Source organism: Halichoerus grypus, chromosome 7, assembly GCF_964656455.1.
Source record: "Halichoerus grypus chromosome 7, mHalGry1.hap1.1, whole genome shotgun sequence".
Taxonomy (NCBI): domain Eukaryota; kingdom Metazoa; phylum Chordata; class Mammalia; order Carnivora; family Phocidae; genus Halichoerus; species Halichoerus grypus.
Window position 1 is genome coordinate 22,514,062 of NC_135718.1, and position 21,944 is coordinate 22,536,005.

Genomic DNA, 21,944 nt, shown 5'->3' on the forward strand with positions numbered 1-21,944 from the left:
TCAGAATAGTCAGCCAATCAGCCTGTTCCCCAATATTCACCTTAAAAATAGAGAAACAGATGGGAGCAGGAAGCTGTGGGGTAGCTGGAGGTGGTGGGAGGCAGGGGTGAGGTGGGAGAGTAATCAGCCATTATTTTCAGGCTCTGACTGTGATTGGGATCAGAATTAGATGAGATGAGATGTGCTCAGCCGGGTTTTTCACCCCTGAAGACAGTGGCAGACCTTTGAGGTTGAATGGTTAGAAGAGACAGGGAGCAAGTATGCTTTGCTTCTTTTCAGCATTTAAGGAAAATTCTAGGCTTGTTTAGATAATGCGTCAGTTATTAGTTAAGTTTGGATAGACCTCACTTATTGCTTCCCGTACTAAGAGTGGCAAAGGTACAATTGCTAAATAGTTTATATCTGTGTAGTTTATATGTTTATATATTAAATATATATTTATGTATATTTACTTATTTATTTATACATACATACTATATATACATATACACACAATTTCACTATGATTGAGACACATTCTAAACACTGTTTATGTGTTTGGACAAGAAATCATAATTAAGAATATTCAATCCCATGTTTTGAGGAAGCAAATGTTCAAAATGCCCAACATCAGCCTATGTACTCTTAAAATGTTTCACAGATGACTACACACACACACACACACACACACACACATCAGGTTTCCTTAGGGAAATGAGTAATGAGTACTCTGATAGCTTCAACATCAAATTATCAAGTGATATTAAAATGGTTACACATATGGGTTCTATCTATAATTCATTTCTCTATCACTGTTTCTCCCAGCAACTTTTTCTGTTTTCTAATAATGGTTTATAATCCACATATGTAACTTACAAATGGGAATCCCTTCTGCATTTAGAGTGTCATATATTTTCTACCCATGCCACTGTGAACATGATCCTACAGCCCATCACGAGGACTGTGAGGTGATCTGGCTCCATAATGGAGAAATGATAACTTCTGGTCACTTTTTTATGTGTCTGGGGACGTTCCCCCAGAGCATGTGTTGACACAGTCTGAGCATGCACACTCTAGCTGGTATCCCAACTCTGGATATTTATATGGATTAAGAGCAGCTAGGGATGCCTGGGTGGCTCAGATGGTTAAGCGTCTGCCTTCGGCTCGGGTCATGATCCCAGAGTCCTGGGATCGAGCCCCGCATCGGGCTCCTGGCTCAGCGGGGAGCCTGTTTCTCCCTCTGCCTCTGCTTCTCCCACTGCTCATGCTCTCTCTCTATATATATCTCTGTGTCTCAAATGAATAAATAAAATCTTAAAAAAAAAAAAAAAGAGCAGCTAAACCAAGTTACAGAAACAGGGAGTAGATGGTGGTTGCCCGGGGTTAGGAGGTGGGGAGATGGGAGTCAAAGGGTACACATTTCCAGCTATTAAATGAGTAACTTCTGTGGATCTAATGTACATACAGCATAGTGACTATAATCAACAACACTGTAATATATACTTGACAGTTGTTAAGACAGTAGATTTTTAAAGATATCACCACACGCAAAATATCATAATTAAGTGAGGAGACAGAGGTGTGAACTAACCTTATGGTGGTAATCATTTTGCAGTATACACATGCATCAAACCATCAGGTACGTCTTAAACTCACATACGTTATATGTGAATAGTATCTCAATAAAGCTGAAAAACAAGAGTGGCCACAGAGGAGAGAGATGGTCAGTGGAGCCCGGGACACTGCACGGGATAGTGCTCATGCTGAGGTGGAGACCGCACCCCTTCTTGCCCTCCCTGGCACCCACGGGGTTCATGGGGCTGTATGTGCCAGACAGACGTGGAGGAGGTCGCTCACAGTTCTCTTCTGGGAGATAGAGATCTGTAGTGATTTTGGACCACGATGCTGGCCGGCTTCCCGTCTACTGTGTCAGCAGCACTGCTGGACCTGAGACGTACTCAGAGGCATCAATGTGACAGCAGCAAATGGAATTCAGTGCTCAGAGGTGAGGGGTTTCTGCTCTGGCACTGTCTGACCTGGGCCATTTCCTTCCGGTATGGCTCGGGGACCTGTTTGCACGCCCATAGTCGGGCTAGACAGCTGGGGACTGCTGACGGACGTGAAGCTAATCTACTCTGTGGCTTGTGTCATTAAAAAAAAAAGAAGAAGAAGAAAAGAAAGAAACTGAAAATGTATCCTGGCTTCTGAGCCACAGTGCAAATTGAAGAATTATATTTTCATGCAGTGGGTTTAGCTTGCGCCTCAGACCAACTCACATACACTGTATGAGTTGTTTTTGAACGGAACTCTAGTTCTTCACACTTGTCCACAATAGTCATTCACACTGCTGGGTTGGCAGCTAGCCCCCGCCATCGAGGCTGTTTCTCTATGGCCTGTAACTGTTATAATAGCTCCTCTTACCTTTGTGTTTGTGATCCAGCTGACATCGGGAGGACGGCCACATTACTACGTGTCCTACCGGAGGAATGCCTTTGCCCAAATGAAGCTGCCCAAATATGCTTTGCCCAAGGTATGACCTGAATGGATTTCTTCATTTCAGTATTTTTCTAGTTCCCATATTCTCGCCTTCACCCCTTTCCCAAGGACCCTCATATTCATTTATCTTTTCGCATCCCCCCATGAACGTTTTTCAACTTCTCTCTCGCTCTAATTCTTGCTATAGGAGCATCTGAATAGATTGTCAACTGATTTGCTTTTGTTTTTCAGTAATAAAGATTTTCAAGCAGTATGTATAGGTATTCTAGAAAGACAGAAAATAGGCTTTGGATACACGTTATATCAGTACAACAGGTGTGATACGTTTCTATCCCATTTTATTGTTAATTATTGAGAGGTGGTGCATCTAGATGACACCCAGCCTTTGCTTTGTCTCTTGATGGAACTTATGAGACTGGTTTTAGAGTTCTGAGGCACAGCTAATTTTTTGAACTTCCCCAAAGACATACTCCTTTGAAAATAATGACAGACAGAAGTTAAAGACACTCTCAACTGCTGACATCCCTGGGCTATCTTTCTAGAAACACTGAACAACTGTGTTAATATGGAGCACCACCTAGTGGAGGACAAACTGACTTGGGAGCTCAAAGTTATGTGGATTTGTGGTCTGAAATAGTTAATGTATTGTGTCTTGATCTTAGAGCAAGGGAGGTATGTATGGCTGTAGGAGGGGACAGTGCAGGTTTAAATGTAGTTGTAGCTCAGCTTTGCAACCTTTAGGTTGGACAAAGAACATAGGGAACTTTTTTTGATTGAGTGTTCATGACTCCTTATCTTGTGTTTTTATCCATGACTTTGTAGTATGCTGTCCTGGACCAACACCAGCTAGCTGCCAGGAAATCATGGGATAGCACAAGGACATCACAGGTCTCCTCTTCTAGGAGAGCCAGTGGTAGCCAGTTGCTCTGGCCTCTACAGGCAGAATTCTCCTTCTTGGCCATCACTCTGCCCCTAAGCCTAGCAGGATAGTAAGGTGGGCTGAGACATTGGCCCATTCAAGATAACTACACACATTAAATTGCACTGTTGACTCCAGGGAACAATATCCATGTTAGTAGTTCTTATTTCCAGCTGCTAAGAGATTAATGACAGTGGTAATTGCCCAGAACTATATGTCTGTGACTTATACACTTAAATGCTCCCTGCTCTTGATTCAGGTGTTTTCGGGGCGCCTGGGTGGCTCAGTCGTTAAGCGTCTGCCTTCGGCTCAGGTCATGATCCCAGGGTCCTGGGATCGAGCCCCGCATCAGGCTCCCTGCTCAGCCGTAAACCTGCTTCTCCCTCTCCCACTCCCCCTGCTTGTGTTCCCTCTCTCGCTGCGTCTCTGCCTGTCAAATAAATAAGTAAAATCTTTAAAATAAATAAATAAATAAATAAAGTGTTTTAAAAAAGACAAGCACTTACAACTTTGGACTTGTGCCTCAGATGAAAATCGGGTAAAGTCCATATGTAAAATTAAATCTGAGTGTTGTTAAAATTACACTGGATAATCTTTTAGGAAGGTCCATGAGGGATATGATCATGCCTCCTCAGTAAGTCCAACAGAGCCATTTTGTTTTTGTTTTTGTTTTTTTCTCCTTGAGTGCTGAAATAAATTGCTATTTCTTTGATTGGTCAGCAAATGCAGTAGTTTAGCTTGCAAGATTTACACCTTTAAAAATAAGAATTAAAGTCAGTGCAGGGAGATGCTCTCCCTCAAGAGGCATGTGGGAATTGAGACCAAATCAGGAAGCAGCAGATATGAGTCACTCCTCTTGTGTTCTCTCCTGGGAATATACTCTTTGTGTGGAATAAGTCCCAGCCAAACCAAAAGCTGTTTGCAGCCCAAGTGAGGCAAGCACTCAAGTCTCCTGAGCTCCCAAATTGGCATCCTTTGTATTATACTTTTCTTCTCTTGAAATAAATTAATAGCTTACTATTAGAAGATAGCCGATCCCCCACAAATTTTGATATACTGGAGGACCATCAAAAGAAAATGTCCTGTGGACCTAAGGAGTCCCAGGAATGGTCATTTAAAACCAAAGAACCATCTTTGGATCTCTTGCTGGAGTGTTAGGAAACACATCCTTTGTGTTGCTTGTTCATAGCCATCACACGGATCACTGTTGACACTTGCCCCCAGTGACATCCAGCCATTCTGGAAGGAAAAGTGATACTTTTACCCTGAATCAGCTGTCTGTCCCCTCCCCTTGCTATCCCAGATGAGCATGCTCCATTACTAGCCTCATCCGAGGTATGAGGGTAGAACGCCATGATTAATTTCTCTCATCCCTGGAAAAATAGGAGCCAGCACAGCAAATGAACGTATTATGTGGTCCAAACAGGTGTTTATTACTTAAGGCAATGAGACGTCTCATTACAATCCCATTACACCTTCAAAGAATAGCCCCAGCTTGGGTGGAGCGATCTGCCAGAAAGGCGCCTGTATTTCACGGCCTTCTATCAAAGCCAGGGCTGCCTTGGCTGGAAAGGAACAAAGCTTTATGCCCACCAAAGGAATCGAGACAAACCAGCACTTTCATGTTCAAATTTTCTGTAATCATCCACTGCATTGTATCAGCTCTTGAAAGACCATGGTTATCCTGAGCTGTGTTAAAAAAATAATAATAATAACATAATGGTAACACTGACCGGAGAGGGAGATGGGGAGACTTTAATGTTGCTGCCGCTATTAAAAGCATGAGCCCTCCCCCCAACCCAGGCTGGGAGACATGGTGACGGTTTCCTTGCCTTAACTTATGTGCAGCTCATTCTGAGCTACTCAAGGTAGATGAATGAGGCAATACATATGAAAGTGCTTTGAGCATTTTGGAGGACAGATACTCTATAAAAGCAAGGTAATATTATTATCAGAATGGATCTAGTTGCCTCTGTGGTGGGAGATCGATGGGAACAGGGGCGTGGGTGGTGCAGAGGTTGGTTGGCAGCAGAAGGCCTGGATTCCAGACCTGCATCTGCCACTAACCTGCTTTGAAGCCTTCAACTAGCTTACCAATTTCTCTTTCTCTGTGTTTTGTTTGTTTGTGCTTTTGTTTTGTTTTGTTTTTACATTTTTTAAATAAAATAAATGTTACTCTGAATAAAATATCCTTAGAGATGCTTCACTAAAATTTGGCTCCATGATTAAATAAGCTTAAGAAAAAAATAAACTCCATTCTATGCCCCTTGCCTCGAGAGTAACGGTAGGTCACTGGTGTCAAAAGCTCTAGGATGTCCTGTGAGCAAGAAAACTCTATAACTCAGCATTAATCAAAACATTTTATAAAGGGATCCATTAAAAAAAAAAGTCTATTAGAATCCATCAATGCTGATGTCCTATGGAACAGATTTTGGGAAACACTCTAGTAGAAGATCTCAAAGGTCACTTCTTGTTCTAAAATTTTGTGTCTCAGTAAAAGTATTGAACATAAAGTGCCACTTTATGTAGAAAGAGTGTATTTTCCTGATAGAGGAGAATGTAGGCAAGAAGAGAAAAGAAAGATGACATTTAAATATGTCAGATCTTTCAATTAAGATATCTGAGACCAACATTTTTTAAGTCTCTTCAGTGTCATTGGATTATATGGAGAGAGAGAGAGAGAGAGAGAGATCGGATCTTGGCCCTTATCTAGAGATGGCCATTTGAATCTGTTATTGTTACTCGACTAGTTCTCTAGTCGAGTTGAAGCACTGTTTAGTTCCAAATCTACAAAATAAAAATTTGCATGAGTTGGGATAATATAGTTGATGTATCCAGCCCCTAGCATTTATTAACAAGATATCTGTGATGACCCGGACTTCAGAGGTTCACCAGTGCACAGATTCACTCCAAAGGCACAGAGGTGGGCAATAGTTACATGGGGGCCAGATCTGTGCTTCAATATTTTGAATTGAATTCAGGGAAGATGCTGCATCCTGCTTACTAGTGAATTGGGAGCAGTTATGTGAGGATTCCAAATGGCAGAATAAATATTTGGGTCTTTGTCTTTTAGGAAGTGGGGAGCCATAGAAAGTTTGGCCCTCAGTGGTTGAATGGCCCTTGGGCTAATTTCCATAGCTAATCCCCTCCATTACAAAGAAGCAAAATACTTGGCATGAACCACTTTTTATTAAGTATACTAGTTAGCCCGCCAACATTTGCGGTGAACAGAAAAGCCAAATCAACCTTGCTTCATCAACAAAGGGGATTTAAGGGCTTGCATAATTGAGAATAGCTAGCATGTATGGAACAGATGCTATGCGCCAGGCACTATTCTCAGTGCTTACCACTTAGTAACTGATTTAATCCTCATAACTCCGTGGAGGGCACACTAATATCTCTGTTTTGCAGGTAGAAATTCTCAGACACAGAGTTTAGTTCACACAGCTAAGTTATAGAGGGAGGATCTGAACTCAAGTAGCTTTACTTCAAAGTCCATTCTTTTAACCATTTTGTTCTACTGTTCTCTCTAACTGAAAGGTTTACAGGTGGGGCAGGCTTCTTAGCTGTCCACAATCAAAGGCTCAAAGACTTTCACAGAATGTGACCTATCTCTCTTCCTTTTGAGCCTATTTTCTTCAGGACTGGCTTCATCCCCTGCTTCCCCTCCAAGATATGCCTTCATCAGATCTAGACTTTCTTTTTTTTTTTTTTTTTTTTACTTTCTGATAATACCAGTGTCATTGTAGAATTGTTTCTTATTGACTTCGTGTTGCATACCTATCACTGATCCAACTGTTGTGGTCAGGGACATTGAATATTCTGAATGCTAAGCCAGTAAGCTCTTTTCTGGTGTTGAGGGTAGCAAAACGTAGCAAAGACTAAGTACAGGGAGGAAATTTGTCTGAGAGTAGTAAGGGTGTTTTTCAAAGAACATTAACTACAATTATCAGAAGAAATGGAATAGACATTTGACCGATACAAACAATGGCCAACTTCCATACCAAACATAAGCTTGCATTATTGATTCACATTGAATTAATGGGAAGGATTCATTTTTGGCTTCTCACTCTGTATTCTTTATATAAAAGCATTACCAAACTCTAGAGTATGGCATGTGAGACTCAAGTAGGGGTGAGGAATATGAAACTCTGTGGATGAAGACTTCTTCCTTCTGGGATCATCGGAGTTCACTGTGATCATGGTAAAGGAGGGAGAGACTCGTTCCTATATGTTTAGAGCAAGGTCCAAGCTGAATTGCTGATCGTTTGGTTGAGAGAACATGGGCATATATTATAAGGAGAAATGTAGGTTAGAAGTTAGGTAGAACTTTCTAGCACTGAAATAATTGCCAAAGAAGATTGGAAGTTCCCCTGAAGCTTTTCAAGGATGGAGGATGATCCATCTGGGAAGATTTGAGTACTAAGCTACACAAAAGCCAAGAATCTTTCCATACTGTTCTTCAGTCTTTATGCTTATTTGTAATTCTGTTTTTGTTTTGTTTTGATTTTTGGTTTTTGAAAGTTACACCAGTGTCTACTGCCTTGAGTAAAGGCAGTAGGCAGCTGCCAAGAGCTTATGCACAGAAGACGGCAAGCCTTGGTCTGAGACAGCAAGCCTTGGTCTGTGTCAGCCACCCCTGAACATCTACTTCTCTGGAGTTCTGAATGGGGAAGAAAGGGTTTGGAATTCCCATCCCAGGGACATGCGCTCACTGCCTCCACATTACCTTTGCCTTGGACTACCAGAGTCTGAAAGGAGGCCTCTTTTTTCCTCTCTCATTTAAGTTTCCCTGCTGAACTTCTCAGAGTAAAGGTTTAGATAAGCCACTTAGTCCTTGAACACTCATTGATGTGAAGATGAGTGCTTTGGGGTGATTCTCAGGTGAATGTTTTCCTCAGGGGCTTCTGGGAGTTGCTGAGCCTTAGGGAATGTTTCTCAAACTTTCATGTGCGTATGAATCACTCAGATTTTACTTACATACAGATTTTTGATTCAGTAAGTGAGGCCTGAGATTCAGTGTATCTAACAAGCTCACAGGTGATGCCCATGCTGGTGGCCCATGGACCACTCTGAGAGAAGCAGGACTTACCTATTTTCTCTCTGTCTCTTCAACTTTTCCTCATATTTGCCCCACATAAGCCTTCTGAACACGTACCATGTTTGTGCCTGGCCAAGTATATCAGGATGACTGATTCTCCAAAGTTATACATATTTGAGAAAGTATTCTTCAATTATCTAATGAGGTAATTAAATTATAAGTGAGCTACCAGGCATCTCTCTGCCCAATTTTCTCATGACCTTACTGCCTAACCCCACAAATGACAAAGGAAATGATTAACATTTACCTAATTAATTATTATTTCATGAATATACAAAAGGAAAATTTTTATCTTCCATGACAGTGCCTAAGAGCCTATTCTGGTATTCTTCATGAGATTCCACTCTCTTTGGACACATGCCATGTTAACATATGAAGCTCTTCATCCTTCATCCTTTTTACTTCTCTGTGTCTTTCTTCAGGACATGCATGTCATCAGCACAGATGAGAATCAAGTGTTTGCAGCGGTTCAAGAATGGAACCAAAATGACACCTACAACCTCTATATCTCAGACACCCGTGGGGTCTATTTCACACTGGCCTTGGAGAATGTCCAGAGCAACAGAGGTCCTGAGGGCAACATCATGATCGACCTCTATGAGGTATGTCACAAGGCATGTGTACTCCTGAGCCCCTGCAGTGCCTGGGCTGGCAGTTAGTAAGGGCCCACCATTGGCTGCCGCCTCCATCATTTTAATTCCTAGTTCCTTATATGGCCTCATTTCATTTGGGAGAGGGGAGGATTTGTAGAACATTTTTATTGGTTAATTTGCATTCCACACAACACCTCTGGGAGGAATCCTTTCTTGATGAAGTCCACAGTCCATGAAGTCTCCGGGGACCTGGAGAGAGTGTCTGGGGAAGCAGTCAAACAATTGAAAGGCTTGAACAAGGGTGATCCTAGTGTGAAATTTGAAAATAATCTTGAAGGGCAAACAGGGTGTCAGAGTTTGAGCAAAGGGGCAGTGGGCATCCTCCTTTCCCCTCTGAAGAAGGAACAGGGCAGCGGGGCGGGGGGGGGGGGCGGGTATTACACTAGAAGATACTCCCATTGGACCTGAATACCTTTCTAAACTGGTAACTTCCACTGGCTAATTGTCATCTCCTCAGAGGGCCAGTGAGTGAGACAGAAGTGATAGGTCTTTCTCTCCTAAATGGGAAGGGGGGAGGCAGAGACAAAAAACAGAGTTTACCGTATTTCCCTAAAACAGCTATGGCCCTTTGTTTCTCAAAATGACCAGGATACAAAATAACACCAAATATGCTAGATTGCTTAGCTTTCATAACAAATACCAACACTTGAATGCCATTTAAAGCATGGCTAGGTAGAAAGCAAGCTGCTATTTGGGGATGGATTTTAGCCATTTGTCAGTCTTATCTTGTACCATAAAGGATTTAAAATGGGTTATAATGAGCCATTACAAAATGTATTCAGAATTTGGGAAGTGCACTCATTTACCTATATCCTATCTGAAAAAAAATCTGATTCAAATATGTGCAATCATAATGATGCTATCTTTTGGTTGAGTATAAGTTCATAGAGTCAAGAGGTTGTTTATATAACGAGAGGCAAAGGAATGATATCTAGTATATTAAAGAAAGAAACCAATTTCATTTAACAAATTTAAACCTATCATTGTAATTCCTTTTAATGCTGTCTACCCATCCCCCTTCTCCTTTAGCAGCTCTTGGGGATTTTCTTCTAGTGTCTAAACTTCTCTGTATGTATAAAGTCATGTTAACAAACTTACATGCCCCATTCAGAGCCCAAACTAGCGTGAGACATAGTTTGTGTGTATATATTTAGAAAAATACACTGTAGACTTTTTTTACACATTCACAAAGTTTTTCCAACTCTTTTCCTGCCTATGTTCCAGATAAATATAGTAGTATCATGTATCTCAGCCTCAAACTGAACATGTATTCTGGAAAACATTTACATATTCTGGTGATTTAGTTTCAAATTCATGTTGGATAAAACTGTGATTTAAAGTATAAATTTTGGAGTCAGGATGTCTGGATTTATATCCTAGCTACACCACATGTAGTCTTCTAAAGACAAAACCAAGAACTTCCAAGCCTCAGTTTCCTTGTTTAAAATATGGAGCTATACATGATGCCTACTTGATAGAATTTCTGAGGATTACTTAAGTTAATCTTCTTACTGTATGTACTATGAACAGTGCCAAAAATGCATCAATGTTCAACAAATCATAGATAGCATAATTAATATTATATTCCAATGAAGTTAAGCCCCCATACAATGTTCTGTTCTTATAGTCTTAAAATCTACCCACATTTTTTAAATATCTAACACACTTCCACACTTTTGGATCTTTGTTTCTTCCCGTATTGCACTTAGCATGGCCATAGGATGTTGCTTAATGCCAACTAGTCATCTTCTTATAAACAAGTGTAAATTACCACATTTCTTTCCTCATTTGTAAATGTCGTGCAAACATTTAAATTGTTAGTGTGTTTTGTTGAAATGCCATGCATTTTCATGGCTGATTCCAGCACTTACAATGGAAATATCTTGCTTCAAGAGTCTGATAAGAAGTCAAAGCAGCTGCCCCAGATCAATCACCTGGTTTGCTTCCCTGGCCTTGACTCTGTCCTTGTTCTCCCAAAAACATTTTCTCATTTTCAGGTTGCATTTTTCCCTTTTTGATTAACTTCTCCCCTCTTTTTAAGTCATTGTGAAAGTGTTTTTTCTGGGATAAATTTTGTTTTCTGCCAAAACAGAGGCCATTCTAATTGGTCCCTTGATGATGACAAAAGATGACAGATTTGGACAGGGGCAGCTTTGCAGTGTTCCGTTATTTACACCTGTTTTCATGAATGGTTTTCTGAATTCAGAAATTGCTAACAGGTATGGAATGAGAAGAGGAAACAGGGTAACTTCTGGACATGGCAAATCATTTCTTGATTAATCCTGGTGTTTCCCTTTTGTGTCTCTCTTGCAGTTGACTGTCCATAGGACAACTGCTGGCTCTTATTATCATCATTGTGAGCAGTGATGTGACTGCATTATGTAAAGGTGTTCTGCATCCCGGGGCCTGGGAAGAAGAGTCTTTGGTTTTATTAGCCTGACAGTTTGCAGCAACTTGAATTGAAATTGATGTGATCAGAACGGCGGTGCCGTATCTGCTGATTACCTAGATAGAAAGAATATTGGCTGACATGGAACCTGGCACAAATGCTCCTTAAATCTGATTGTTCTGGCTAGCAGGAAGCTGAAAGCCATCCAGCATGAATTTCCCAGTAGAATTGCAATGAATGATGAGTGCTTAGAGATAAATGAAAAGTAAGAAAATCCATAAATGAATTAATGAGGAGCATAGATGAGCAACATATGAGGTAGGGGTGACAAAGATAGAATATATGGAGTGCACGTCTGCTCACATTTGGGGGTGACTGAGGAGGATGGCGTGAGTTCTTTGCTTGTATGCTTCTGCATGCCAACGACCTGCCATTTCTGTGTGTTCTTTAAGCTTTTCAGCAGAGGCAAACTGTGCAATGTATAACGGTATGAGTCTGTGTATCAAGGAGATGTATTGTTGATGAGGCTTTGTGAAGCATATTTCTCATTAAATTCAATCATTTTGTTCACATACACACATTGAAACTTTACAACAAATGTGGCTCTCTCTGCCCTAGAGGTACATGTATGCATGTGATTTTGGGGACAGAGTGTTGGATGACCATCTTACATGGTTTAATTATTCAAATACCAGAATTTTTCTTCAGAGTCAGTTGACTACTGAACATGAACCACATTCAAAAGATTCAAGAAATACGAGGCAGGAAAGTTGGCCACAGAGCAAAAATGCTGGATAGTGATTTTTGTTGATGCAAGTTCATAATAACAACAGATAATATTTTGGGTGCCAGTATGTGCCAGGCACTGTGTAAAGAACTTTCCGTAATTATCTCATTCAATCCATGTATTAACTTTATGATGCTAGGACTATAATTACTTCCACTTTAAACATAAGTAAATGGAGGCAGAAAATGCTATCATTTTTGCAAGATTACAGTGCTAGTTGTGGCAGAATTAGGATCTGAATCCTAGAGTATGCAAACTCTTAAGAACAAACTATTTGTGTCTCTCGAAAGATTTGGGCTTGTATTTGATTGTGGCCCAGTAATAGCCCTTAGACTGGAGGTCATTGAAGGGTAGAATAAATAGTATTAGACTTTACCTAGAAGTAGAAGAAACCAGGCAAGAAAAATAAAACAGTCTTGAAAAAGCCAACATAAACAGAATCCACAAATGATAGCTCTGGACCTATTCACCACCTTCTGACCCAAGTCCTGGGTCTGCAGTTAATAGCTCAATTCAGGCAGTACTGTCATTATGCATCCCAATTTTGTCTGGTGGATGTGTTTCCATAAGAGAAGCCCAGGAACAAGCATCCTAAAATTCTGTCATTCCTGAAAGCACAAATGCTCCAGTGGCATCACGTGGGATGGGTAACAGAAGATGGTGCCTGATGGTGGCCAGAGCAAAGGAGACATGATGAGTGTGTCTGAGACGTGTGATTCCTAGTGTTTTCGTCTGGTGTGGTTGATGAGAGGGGGATCTGACAGCTTTGGACAATATCCTCCCTCCTCTGGGAATAGAGTATCAATTAATGACAATGAAGAGCACTTTGGCTTAATGGACAATGACAGTTCACCCCAGCCAAGTAGAAAGGGTTGTGTTGGGAGTGAAGCCACCTGGCTGGCACATTCGGAATGCACAGAATGTGCGCACACATGAGTAAGCACAGTGAGCATCATGGAAGACATAACCAACGAGCAGTGCATGTTCGGTTACCCACATTGTGTCTTCTGCACATGATGAGTGCCCCCTCTTTAAAAGAAAAAGCTCAACAGTTGTGACGATGTACTTATACCTTGATTGCTTGGGGAAAGGTGCCTCTTACAATCCAGCATAGGAGGTGGAGAAGAAAAATGCTCTCCCTTCCGGGCCATATTGCTTACAGGACACGGAATGTTACCGTCTAATTATACTTAAGGCTACTCTCTCCTTAGGAGAGGAGTTCTGCCTGGTTAAGTCAGTAGAGGGAAGAAAAGAACACTCGGGCATTTTGGGGGAGTGGGCTCCTTGATTGCAAAGTCACCCCTGGCCTTTCTCCCTCTGAGTTTGTGTTTCTCCTGGCTGCAATCCTCTCTTTATTTTATTTTATTTTTTTTTTTTTTTTAAAGATTTTATTTATTTATTTGACAGACAGAGACACAGCGAGAGAGGGAACACAAGCAGGGGGAGTGGGAGAGGGAGAAGCAGGCTTCCCGCGGAGCAGGGAGCCCGATGCGGGGCTCGATCCCAGGACTCTGGGATCATGACCTGAGCCGAAGGCAGACGCTTAACGACTGAGCCACCCAGGCGCCCCTGCAATCCTCTCTTTAGAACAGAAAAATATCCTATGTCCAAAGCCCAAAGAAATTATGGTCACGGATACGTTCTCTTTCTTGCCATGCTTGTTGATTCATAATTTTTATTCTCTTCTAATTTTGACACCTCGGCTTTGTAGTTGCAGTCTGAGACAGAGAGGTTGGGAGGGGTCATCTCCCAGTTAAGCAGTAGAGTCAGAAACAAGCAGAAACTCTTGTTCGGGGGTCTTCCCAGCTTAGCCTCCGGTGGAGCAGGTGAAAGAAAGATTGAGATACAAGAGCGCTCTGTAGAGATGCATATAAAAAACAAAGGAAGTGGGTGGGTGGAGACATATCAGCATGTTATCCAAGGGAGTGGGAGATAGCCTGTATGAACCCGGGGAGTGAAATAGGAGAAGGGAGGGCAGCAATGTGAAGCTGGCTCCCAGGGGCCCACTAAGTGTGCGGATGTGCTTTGTGGTGGCTTGAGGTTTAAGCTGTAATGCTTCATATTTAAAGTCTAATCAGAATGGTGTTTTGGCTCCTATGAGATTAGAGAATAAGAAATAATAACTAAATACCTTTGAGACTTCTGGTATCACACTCCCCATATGAGAGGCAAAGAAAGATAAGTGGCTTCTCAACTCACTCAGCATTTTTGAGCAGAATTCAGAAAGGTAAAAAAGATAACGGGTTTTTCCCCAAAGGAAGACAGACTCCCTGATGTGAGTGTCATTGCCATAGGAATATCATTCTCAGAAACTGTCCGTGTTCACATGAAGGCATGTCTTCGTCGGGAATATTACTTTTGCCCATCCTGCGCCATCCCTCAGCCCTACCCCGTTCCACACAAATATGCACATACTATGAATACTGAGGTTGTCTGGCAACATAAACCTATCCCCCCATCCTCAGTGGAACCCCAGACCTTATACATACATATGCACGTACATGTACCCACCAGTACACACACATTCCATATTTTGGGCACTGACACTGCTCCCTTGATTTCCAAAGTGATATCCAAAATAAGAGGCGAGAGGTTCCAAGAAATAGAAGATGAGACCTCACAAAAGAGCCCTTGAGGAACGTGCTTTATGCCTAGAGGGGCACCAAGACACCCGGAAAGATGGGCTTCTCAGGCTCAGAGCAAAAGGAGGAGTGGATGGCCCAAGAAACTAAAGAGCCAGGGTGACCATCTCTGCAGAGCGGACCAAAAAAGCAAGAAAAATAAAAAGACACCACACATGGGATTTTCAGATACAGTGCCTTGGCCACAAGAGGAAAATAAGCAGACCCACTCCAGCTTCGTCCCCTGTTGTCACCCATTGCCTCTGCTTTGGCAAGTTTTTATTCCCCAAGATAAACCCGAAGGCCAGGCTGCCAAAGATGAATTACAAAGCGCAGCTTTCCACTCAAGTGGCATTTGATAATGCCAAGCAGTCGGGGGCCAATAAAGTCACCGCTTCTGCAAATCAAATGAACCCAGCTCCTAAACACATATAACCCTGCTCTGACACTCTTGCCAAAAGAGGGAGAGGCAGGAAGGAAAATGGGCAAGGAAACTACTGGAATAGGTAATAATTTCATTCTTTCGGTGCTTACCGTAACCTAGAGTGTTGAATGGTTAAGACAGCATTGTTTCTCATGGACGAGTATGCTGTGGAGAGAAAACAAGCATGACTTGTGAAAATTCTGATTCATGAAATTTCGTTTTTAAAGAACTGGCAGTTTAGTCATATTTAAATATGTAACAGCCTCTGGAACATATGCAAAACCAATATGGGGTTCCCTGGTGAGCAGTCCTTATGGAGCTGGGATAGTGAATAACTAAATACTATTCATAACTAACATACCATCTTTGGGAGGTACAGTGCCCCTGAAATTTATGTCTCCCACATTTGTCGAGGATCAACAATGCATAACAAACTGTCTGCTTGCTGTTGATTGCCCAAGATGAGGCTTGTTCTAAGTAGTTCAAAGTATTCCTCCCAGCTACTTGTTTATACCATTTATTTGCTTAACAAACATGTCGTTCCAAAGGAATACAAAGTTGGCCCAACTCTAAAGTATCCCATATGTCACATCAGCAGGTACAAACTAATGAGGTTTGACTGTGTGTCAAAAGCCAAGGTAAAATGTACATACTCTGTTGATCGAAACCCGACCTCTTTGAGTTGAGAAATTCAGAGCTGTATTTGTTAAAAGAACATTGGAAGTTGGACAGATTTGAATGTGAGCCCCAACTGTCTGTTATCATAAGCAATTAAATTTTGTCTACGCATCAGTTTCTTCATCCATAGAATCTGGGCCGTAGCTATGAGGCAGGTTTGTAGTGAATATCGGAGGTTTGGTATATAAATCACTGGGCATAGTGCTGGGTGAATGGCACGGACTCCTGCTCTTTTTTCACTCTTCTGCTTAAAAATGTTCATATTCTCCTGTAAAGGGCCTGAGATAAGTGGGTTCAAATATACTTGTTAGGGCGCCTGGGTGGCTCAGTTGGTTAAGCGACTGCCTTCAGCTCAGGTCATGATCCTGGAGTCCCTGGATCGAGTCCCGCATCAGGCTCCCTGCTCGGCAGGGAGTCTGCTTCTCCCTCTGACCCTCCCCCCTCTCATGTGCTCTCTCTCATTCTCTCTCTCTCAAATAAATAAATATATATATATATATATATATATACTTGTTAGCTTGTCCACTTACTACCACCATCTGTGCTCCACAAAACCACGCATTCTAAGCTTCTGTTTCCTTATCTTCAAAATGTGGCTGCCGGTAACTCTTATCTCATGGTTGCCGTGAGCATTAAATGGGATGGCCTGCACTGTTACACACATTCAGATCCTTCTTTCACTGGCCCTCAGTCTTCCTGGGTTGTCATAATTCCAAGTAGGGTAAAATGGGTATGAATGCATTTAATACACCCAAAGACGCTTGAAAAATACGGTACACAAGTCATGATTTGTTATTTCACGGCTTCATCAACTTACCCAGTTGATCTCTTTCCTCAAGTATGGAAGAGAGAAGGCAATCATATTGTCAGAGCCAAGTAATTAATGCGGACTGGTTATAGTGGGCTCAAGGTGTTATAGGAACGGAGGAGGGAATGATTTCACAGCTTAGGGAAAACACTGCTTCTTTATGTTGAAACGCTGTTCTCTTTTGTTCAGTATATTCCAGTGGTTTAATAGAGCCATCTTTTTATAGGAAAAAAAAAAGGGGGGGGGGGAAACAATAGCAATTGGATCATGAGCTTTAAACTGACCTTGTTTTCAATTGCCCCAGGCTGTAGATAGCTCAGTGACTTAGATAGTTGTTAAGAGCATGGCCTGCGAAGCCATCAGCTCTGGGTTAAAATTCCAGGTCTGCCACTTACTCTCTGTGTGACCTTAGGTGGCATGACCTTGGAAAAGTCACTTTACCCGGATGAGCCTCGGTTTCCTCATACGTGAAAAAGAATAGGTTATACTTAGCCAAGAGGATTGCTACAAAGATTAAATGAGATCGAGTATTTAAGAGCATGGGCGCTATGCCTACCATAAAATTAAAGTAGCCCTATGTACGTATCATTTACCGAGCAGCAGAACTGAAAGCACCAGACTGTAACTCTAGGCAATGGCGAGCTACCACTAACCTACCTTAGAGGAAATAAGAAGCTTCCATCAAACTTAGAATACAACCACCATACCATGAGGGGCATAGATATATTGCTTTTCTGTCCCATAGTCCAGGGAGTCATTATACTTAAGCATTACCCCCTTCCCCCATCCTCACCCTCTCTTTTCTCCAAGACAAGTGCTTAAGCTGAATTTGACAGTCTGCATTTTTTTAAGTAAACAAATATATCCTGTCTCAAATTGATGTATTTTTCAGCCATGTCAATTTTTCCCAGGTAGCAGGGATAAAGGGAATGTTCTTGGCTAACAAGAAGATTGACAACCAAGTGAAGACTTTCATCACGTATAACAAAGGCCGAGACTGGCGTTTGCTGCAGGCGCCGGACACGGATCTAAGGGGGGACCCTGTGCACTGCTTACTGGTGAGTTTTCACATTGGAGAAGAATGTTCTGCACAGCGGAAGGCTGGAAGTGGATATTAAACAGGCATATGAAGTGGGTTCCAGGGCTCGTTGTTCAGTTGGTGAGCAAAAGGGCACAGGGCTGGGCATGAAGGCACCACGCTGCCTTACATGCTGGGCCAGAGAGGTAAGAGGGCATGAGTGGGTTCCTTGCTCACGTCAAGGATTCTGAGTTGTGACCAAGTTCTGTTGAGAACCTCAAATTGTAGTTTCAGGGAGAATGTGATAGTTTCCTTATATGGTGGGGATATACACCTTTACTTTCCCATGAATGGCTTGTTACATATCCAAGGATGCATAAATTCAGCTACAGAACTGATGAACTGAAAGGAGAATTTTGTAGATGTGTTTTCCAGCAAAGGTGTTTAGTCATATTTTCAGAAGAGTTTATGACTCAAACAAGGGTAAGAAGCACTGATCTAAACCCTCTTTTGTACTCTTTGTAATATGTTCTGTTCATCTATGTCTCATTCCGTGAAGCTGGGGTTGGTAAACTATATGGCCTGTGGGGCCAATATGGCCCACCAGTTGTTCTTCTGAATAAAGTTTTACTAGAACACAGTCATGTTTAGTTATAGACCCACTGTGGCTGCTTTTGCTCTACACGGCAGAACTGAGTAGTCACAGCAGGAACTGTATGGTCTATAAAGCCTACGGCATTTATTATCTGGCCCTTTAAAAAAGGTTTACTGTCCCCTCCTTTGAAGCATGGTGTCCTTTTAGTTGTCTAACCTTTGGACACTGAGTAGATAGATGAGCATGAATTTATCTGTGTATTTGATTATATGAAGGTGTCTTAGGTGTTATATCTTAGGTGTTATGTCTTAGGCCCTGTATTCACCATTATTTCTCTTAAAATGTGTTTGTTGACTGTAGAGTTTACAGTCTACTTGAAAGAGACTAGATGAATAAATGCAAGATGAGAGGGTCACATCTCACTCCTCATCGTCGCTCTGGTGCTGGCCCATGCTTGACGCATGCATAGATACTGACTGATGCAGAGGAGGGGAGGAAGAGATTGATAATTGCAAAACAAAGTGTACTTAAGTGCTAATTCCTCTGAAACAGTTTATAAAAAGGAGAGATCAGTATATAAACAGGGGAGACTTCATTTTAGTATGAAGGGTTTGGTTGTGTGTCTACACACACACACACACACACACACACACACACACACACACCAGTGTTTGCAGTCTTCATACAATTCTGACCTTGATGTTATCCACACTCAGCTTGCTTTGTCCCATCAAGTCTGAACAGTCCCTTTGCAGGTTCATCTCATACCGCTGTGGGCGGGTCACCCTCCTACCCAAGAAGATGCCAGCAGCCGTGGCTTGACCTAATTAGTTGCAAAGGATATCATGGTTGTCACTGTGCATCAGCAAAGCAGTCTAAAATTCAGCCTCCCACTCAGCTTCTACCCTTATTACTGGCAACTTACAGGGGGAGAAAAGCCAGTTGTTATCATAAGTGCACAAAGCCAGTGACAGAGTAAGGAAATGTAACAGTTATTTATTGAATACCTACTCTGTACAAGGCACTGTTCAGTAGCATTTTAAAAAACAGAGCCACCTTCCTAGTTTTACTCTTCCAAGTTGCGGCATCATGGTACTTAGCCAGAGAAGCATGGGATGCACCAGTGCCTCAGTATAGTCCTCCTTCCCACCATGCACTTTGGAGATTAAATGCCCATGAGACAGAATTAACCGAAGCACCTGAAGAGGCTTGCCTGTGATCACTCTGGCGTCATAAATGGGTTGTGACAAATGCCTCTGACACACAGAGCACTTAGTGAAGTGCTTCATACTCCACCTCCAGCCCAGTTTTAGGAAGTCTTTTTATTTTTTTTAAGATTTTATTTATTTGAGATAGAGCATGAGTGGGGGGAAGGGCAGAGGGAGATGGAGAAGCAGACTCCCTGCTGAGCGGAGACCTGGACTTGGGGCTTGATCCCAGGACCCTGGGATCATGACCCAAGCTGAAGGCAGACACTTAACCGACTGAGCCACCCACGCACTTAGGAAGGCTTACTGCCATGCCTCTAAAATATAAATGCAGTATCAGCTTGCTTACCCATCTCCACTGGGACTGTCCTAATCCAAGCCACCATCATTTCTCACCTGCCCTACGGTGATGGGCTCCCAACTGGTCCTCCTGTCTCTACCTGGCAATCTCTTCTCCACACAGCAACCAATGAGATCTTTTCTTTTGTAATCTAACTTTACTGAGTAAAACATACATAAAAAAGTACCCGTTTTAAGAGTATAGTTCGACAAATCTTGACAAGTGTAGATACCTATGTGACCATTACCACAGTAAAGATAGAACATTTTCATCACCCTCAAAAATTCCTTTGTGCCCTTCACAGTCATTTTCCACTCCCCCCGGCCCTAGACAACCACAAATCTGCTTTTCTTTACTATAGATTAGATTTATCTTTTCTCAAATTTTATGTATTAAATGTATTTTTATGTGTAAAAAGATTTATCTTTTCTCAAATTTTATGTATTGAATGAGATCGACTTGACCTTTAAAAATTCAGATCTTATCCCTCCTTTACTTGAAGTTTCGAATAACTTTCTAACTCAGGTAGAATAAAGTTCCAGTACTTCACCATGGCCTGTGAGGTCTCATAGGGTCCGGCTCCTGTCTGCTTCCCCAGCCAGCTGTCCAGCCTCTGTCCCCCCGCCCTTCCTCACGTGGGCTACCCTGGGAGAGGACAGCACCTCTTTCCATACCTTGAGCTCACCATGCTTCTTTATGTCTTAGGCCCTGTATTCACCATTATCTCTCTTAAAATCCCGTTTCCCGAGTCTGGCTTTTTCTTGGCTTTCAGATTCTTGCTTGATTACCTTAATCTCAGAGGCTTTCTTACGCTTTCTCAAAGGTGGTGCTTGGCCCAACTCTTTTTTACCCATGACCCTTCTCGTTCTCTGAAATCAGTGCATGTGTTTGTTGACTGTCTTTTCTACCTCCCTCTGCTAAAATGTAACCAGCATGAGTATAGGAACTGTGGCTGTCTCTCTGGCCACTCCAGAGAATCAGCTCAAGGATAACCACGTGGGAGGTGTTCAGCATGTGTTGTTGTTATGGGTATCGTTTGTCTGAAGTCGAAGCTCCATTGACAGGTGGTGTTGGAGTTTCACATTCAGACTTGAGTGGAAACTTTCCCTTGCCACTGACAGCCACACTGAGGGATCTGTCATAATAGCCATCTCTGAAGCTCAGAGGCTCAGGTTGACCCTACAGTTAACAAAATCAGTAGGCTCATTAAGATCCAGCAAAGATGAATTAATGGGCTCTGGATGTGTGGCACCCAGGAGTCTTTTGGCCTGCCTCCCTCATTAACCTTGTTTGATGTAGTTTCAGTCTGAGTTTTAGAAAACAGGCTGAGGAAATGAAATGGCAAAGGGAGTGGAGGGCAGGGACCAAAATCACTTATAAAAATCTGCCAAAGGCACAAAATAGGAAAGAAAATCTTTGAGCTACAGGAGACCCGGACCGTTAAAAACCTTCTTTAGGCTTGGGAGCTGGTGGCAGAGAGGAGATAAAAAGTGCTTTTAGATTGTGAGTACTTGGAAAGTGACAGTGTCCCCGAAAGCACAGCCTAGTGATTAGAAAGGAGATTTTCCAGCAGGGCTGTTACAAATGTGGAACAAGTTCAGAATTACAGCCCCAAATGGAATGTCCCTGGTAAAATGCATTCTATAGAAATAACACATCCAGAGTAATTTGCAGCTGTATTTTTAGGACTTTTAGACTGATTGCCCGGAGGGCTCAGCTAGGATTTCTTTTTCTCTGAAGAGTGCATTGTACAGTTAGATGGGGTATTACAGGTCATGGTCCACCTGCCTCCAAAGCCTCAGGATTGGGCTCCCAAGAGGTGAGATGTGAGCTGAGCCTGTGACAAATGCTTTGGGTCCCTAGGGAAAGCATAGTGTTCTGTGGAGAGAAGCCGTGACTTCTTTATGGATTCAGTTGACAGTTCTCTG

The 21,944-nt window shown here is 42.2% G+C and overlaps 1 protein-coding gene across 5 annotated transcripts in view; it reads left to right on the top strand.

The window, feature by feature from the left end:
• The window catches only part of SORCS1 (sortilin related VPS10 domain containing receptor 1), a 520,496-nt gene that overhangs the window by 379,008 nt on the left and 119,544 nt on the right, over window positions 1-21,944 (top strand). For all 5 annotated transcript variants that reach the window (XM_078077135.1, XM_078077131.1, XM_078077132.1 and 2 more), the window contains exons 8-10: window positions 2,420-2,509; window positions 8,918-9,097; window positions 17,767-17,913. In XM_078077135.1, coding sequence (XP_077933261.1) covers window positions 2,420-2,509; window positions 8,918-9,097; window positions 17,767-17,913 — 417 coding nt within the window. The remainder of the gene's footprint in view (window positions 1-2,419; window positions 2,510-8,917; window positions 9,098-17,766; window positions 17,914-21,944) is intronic.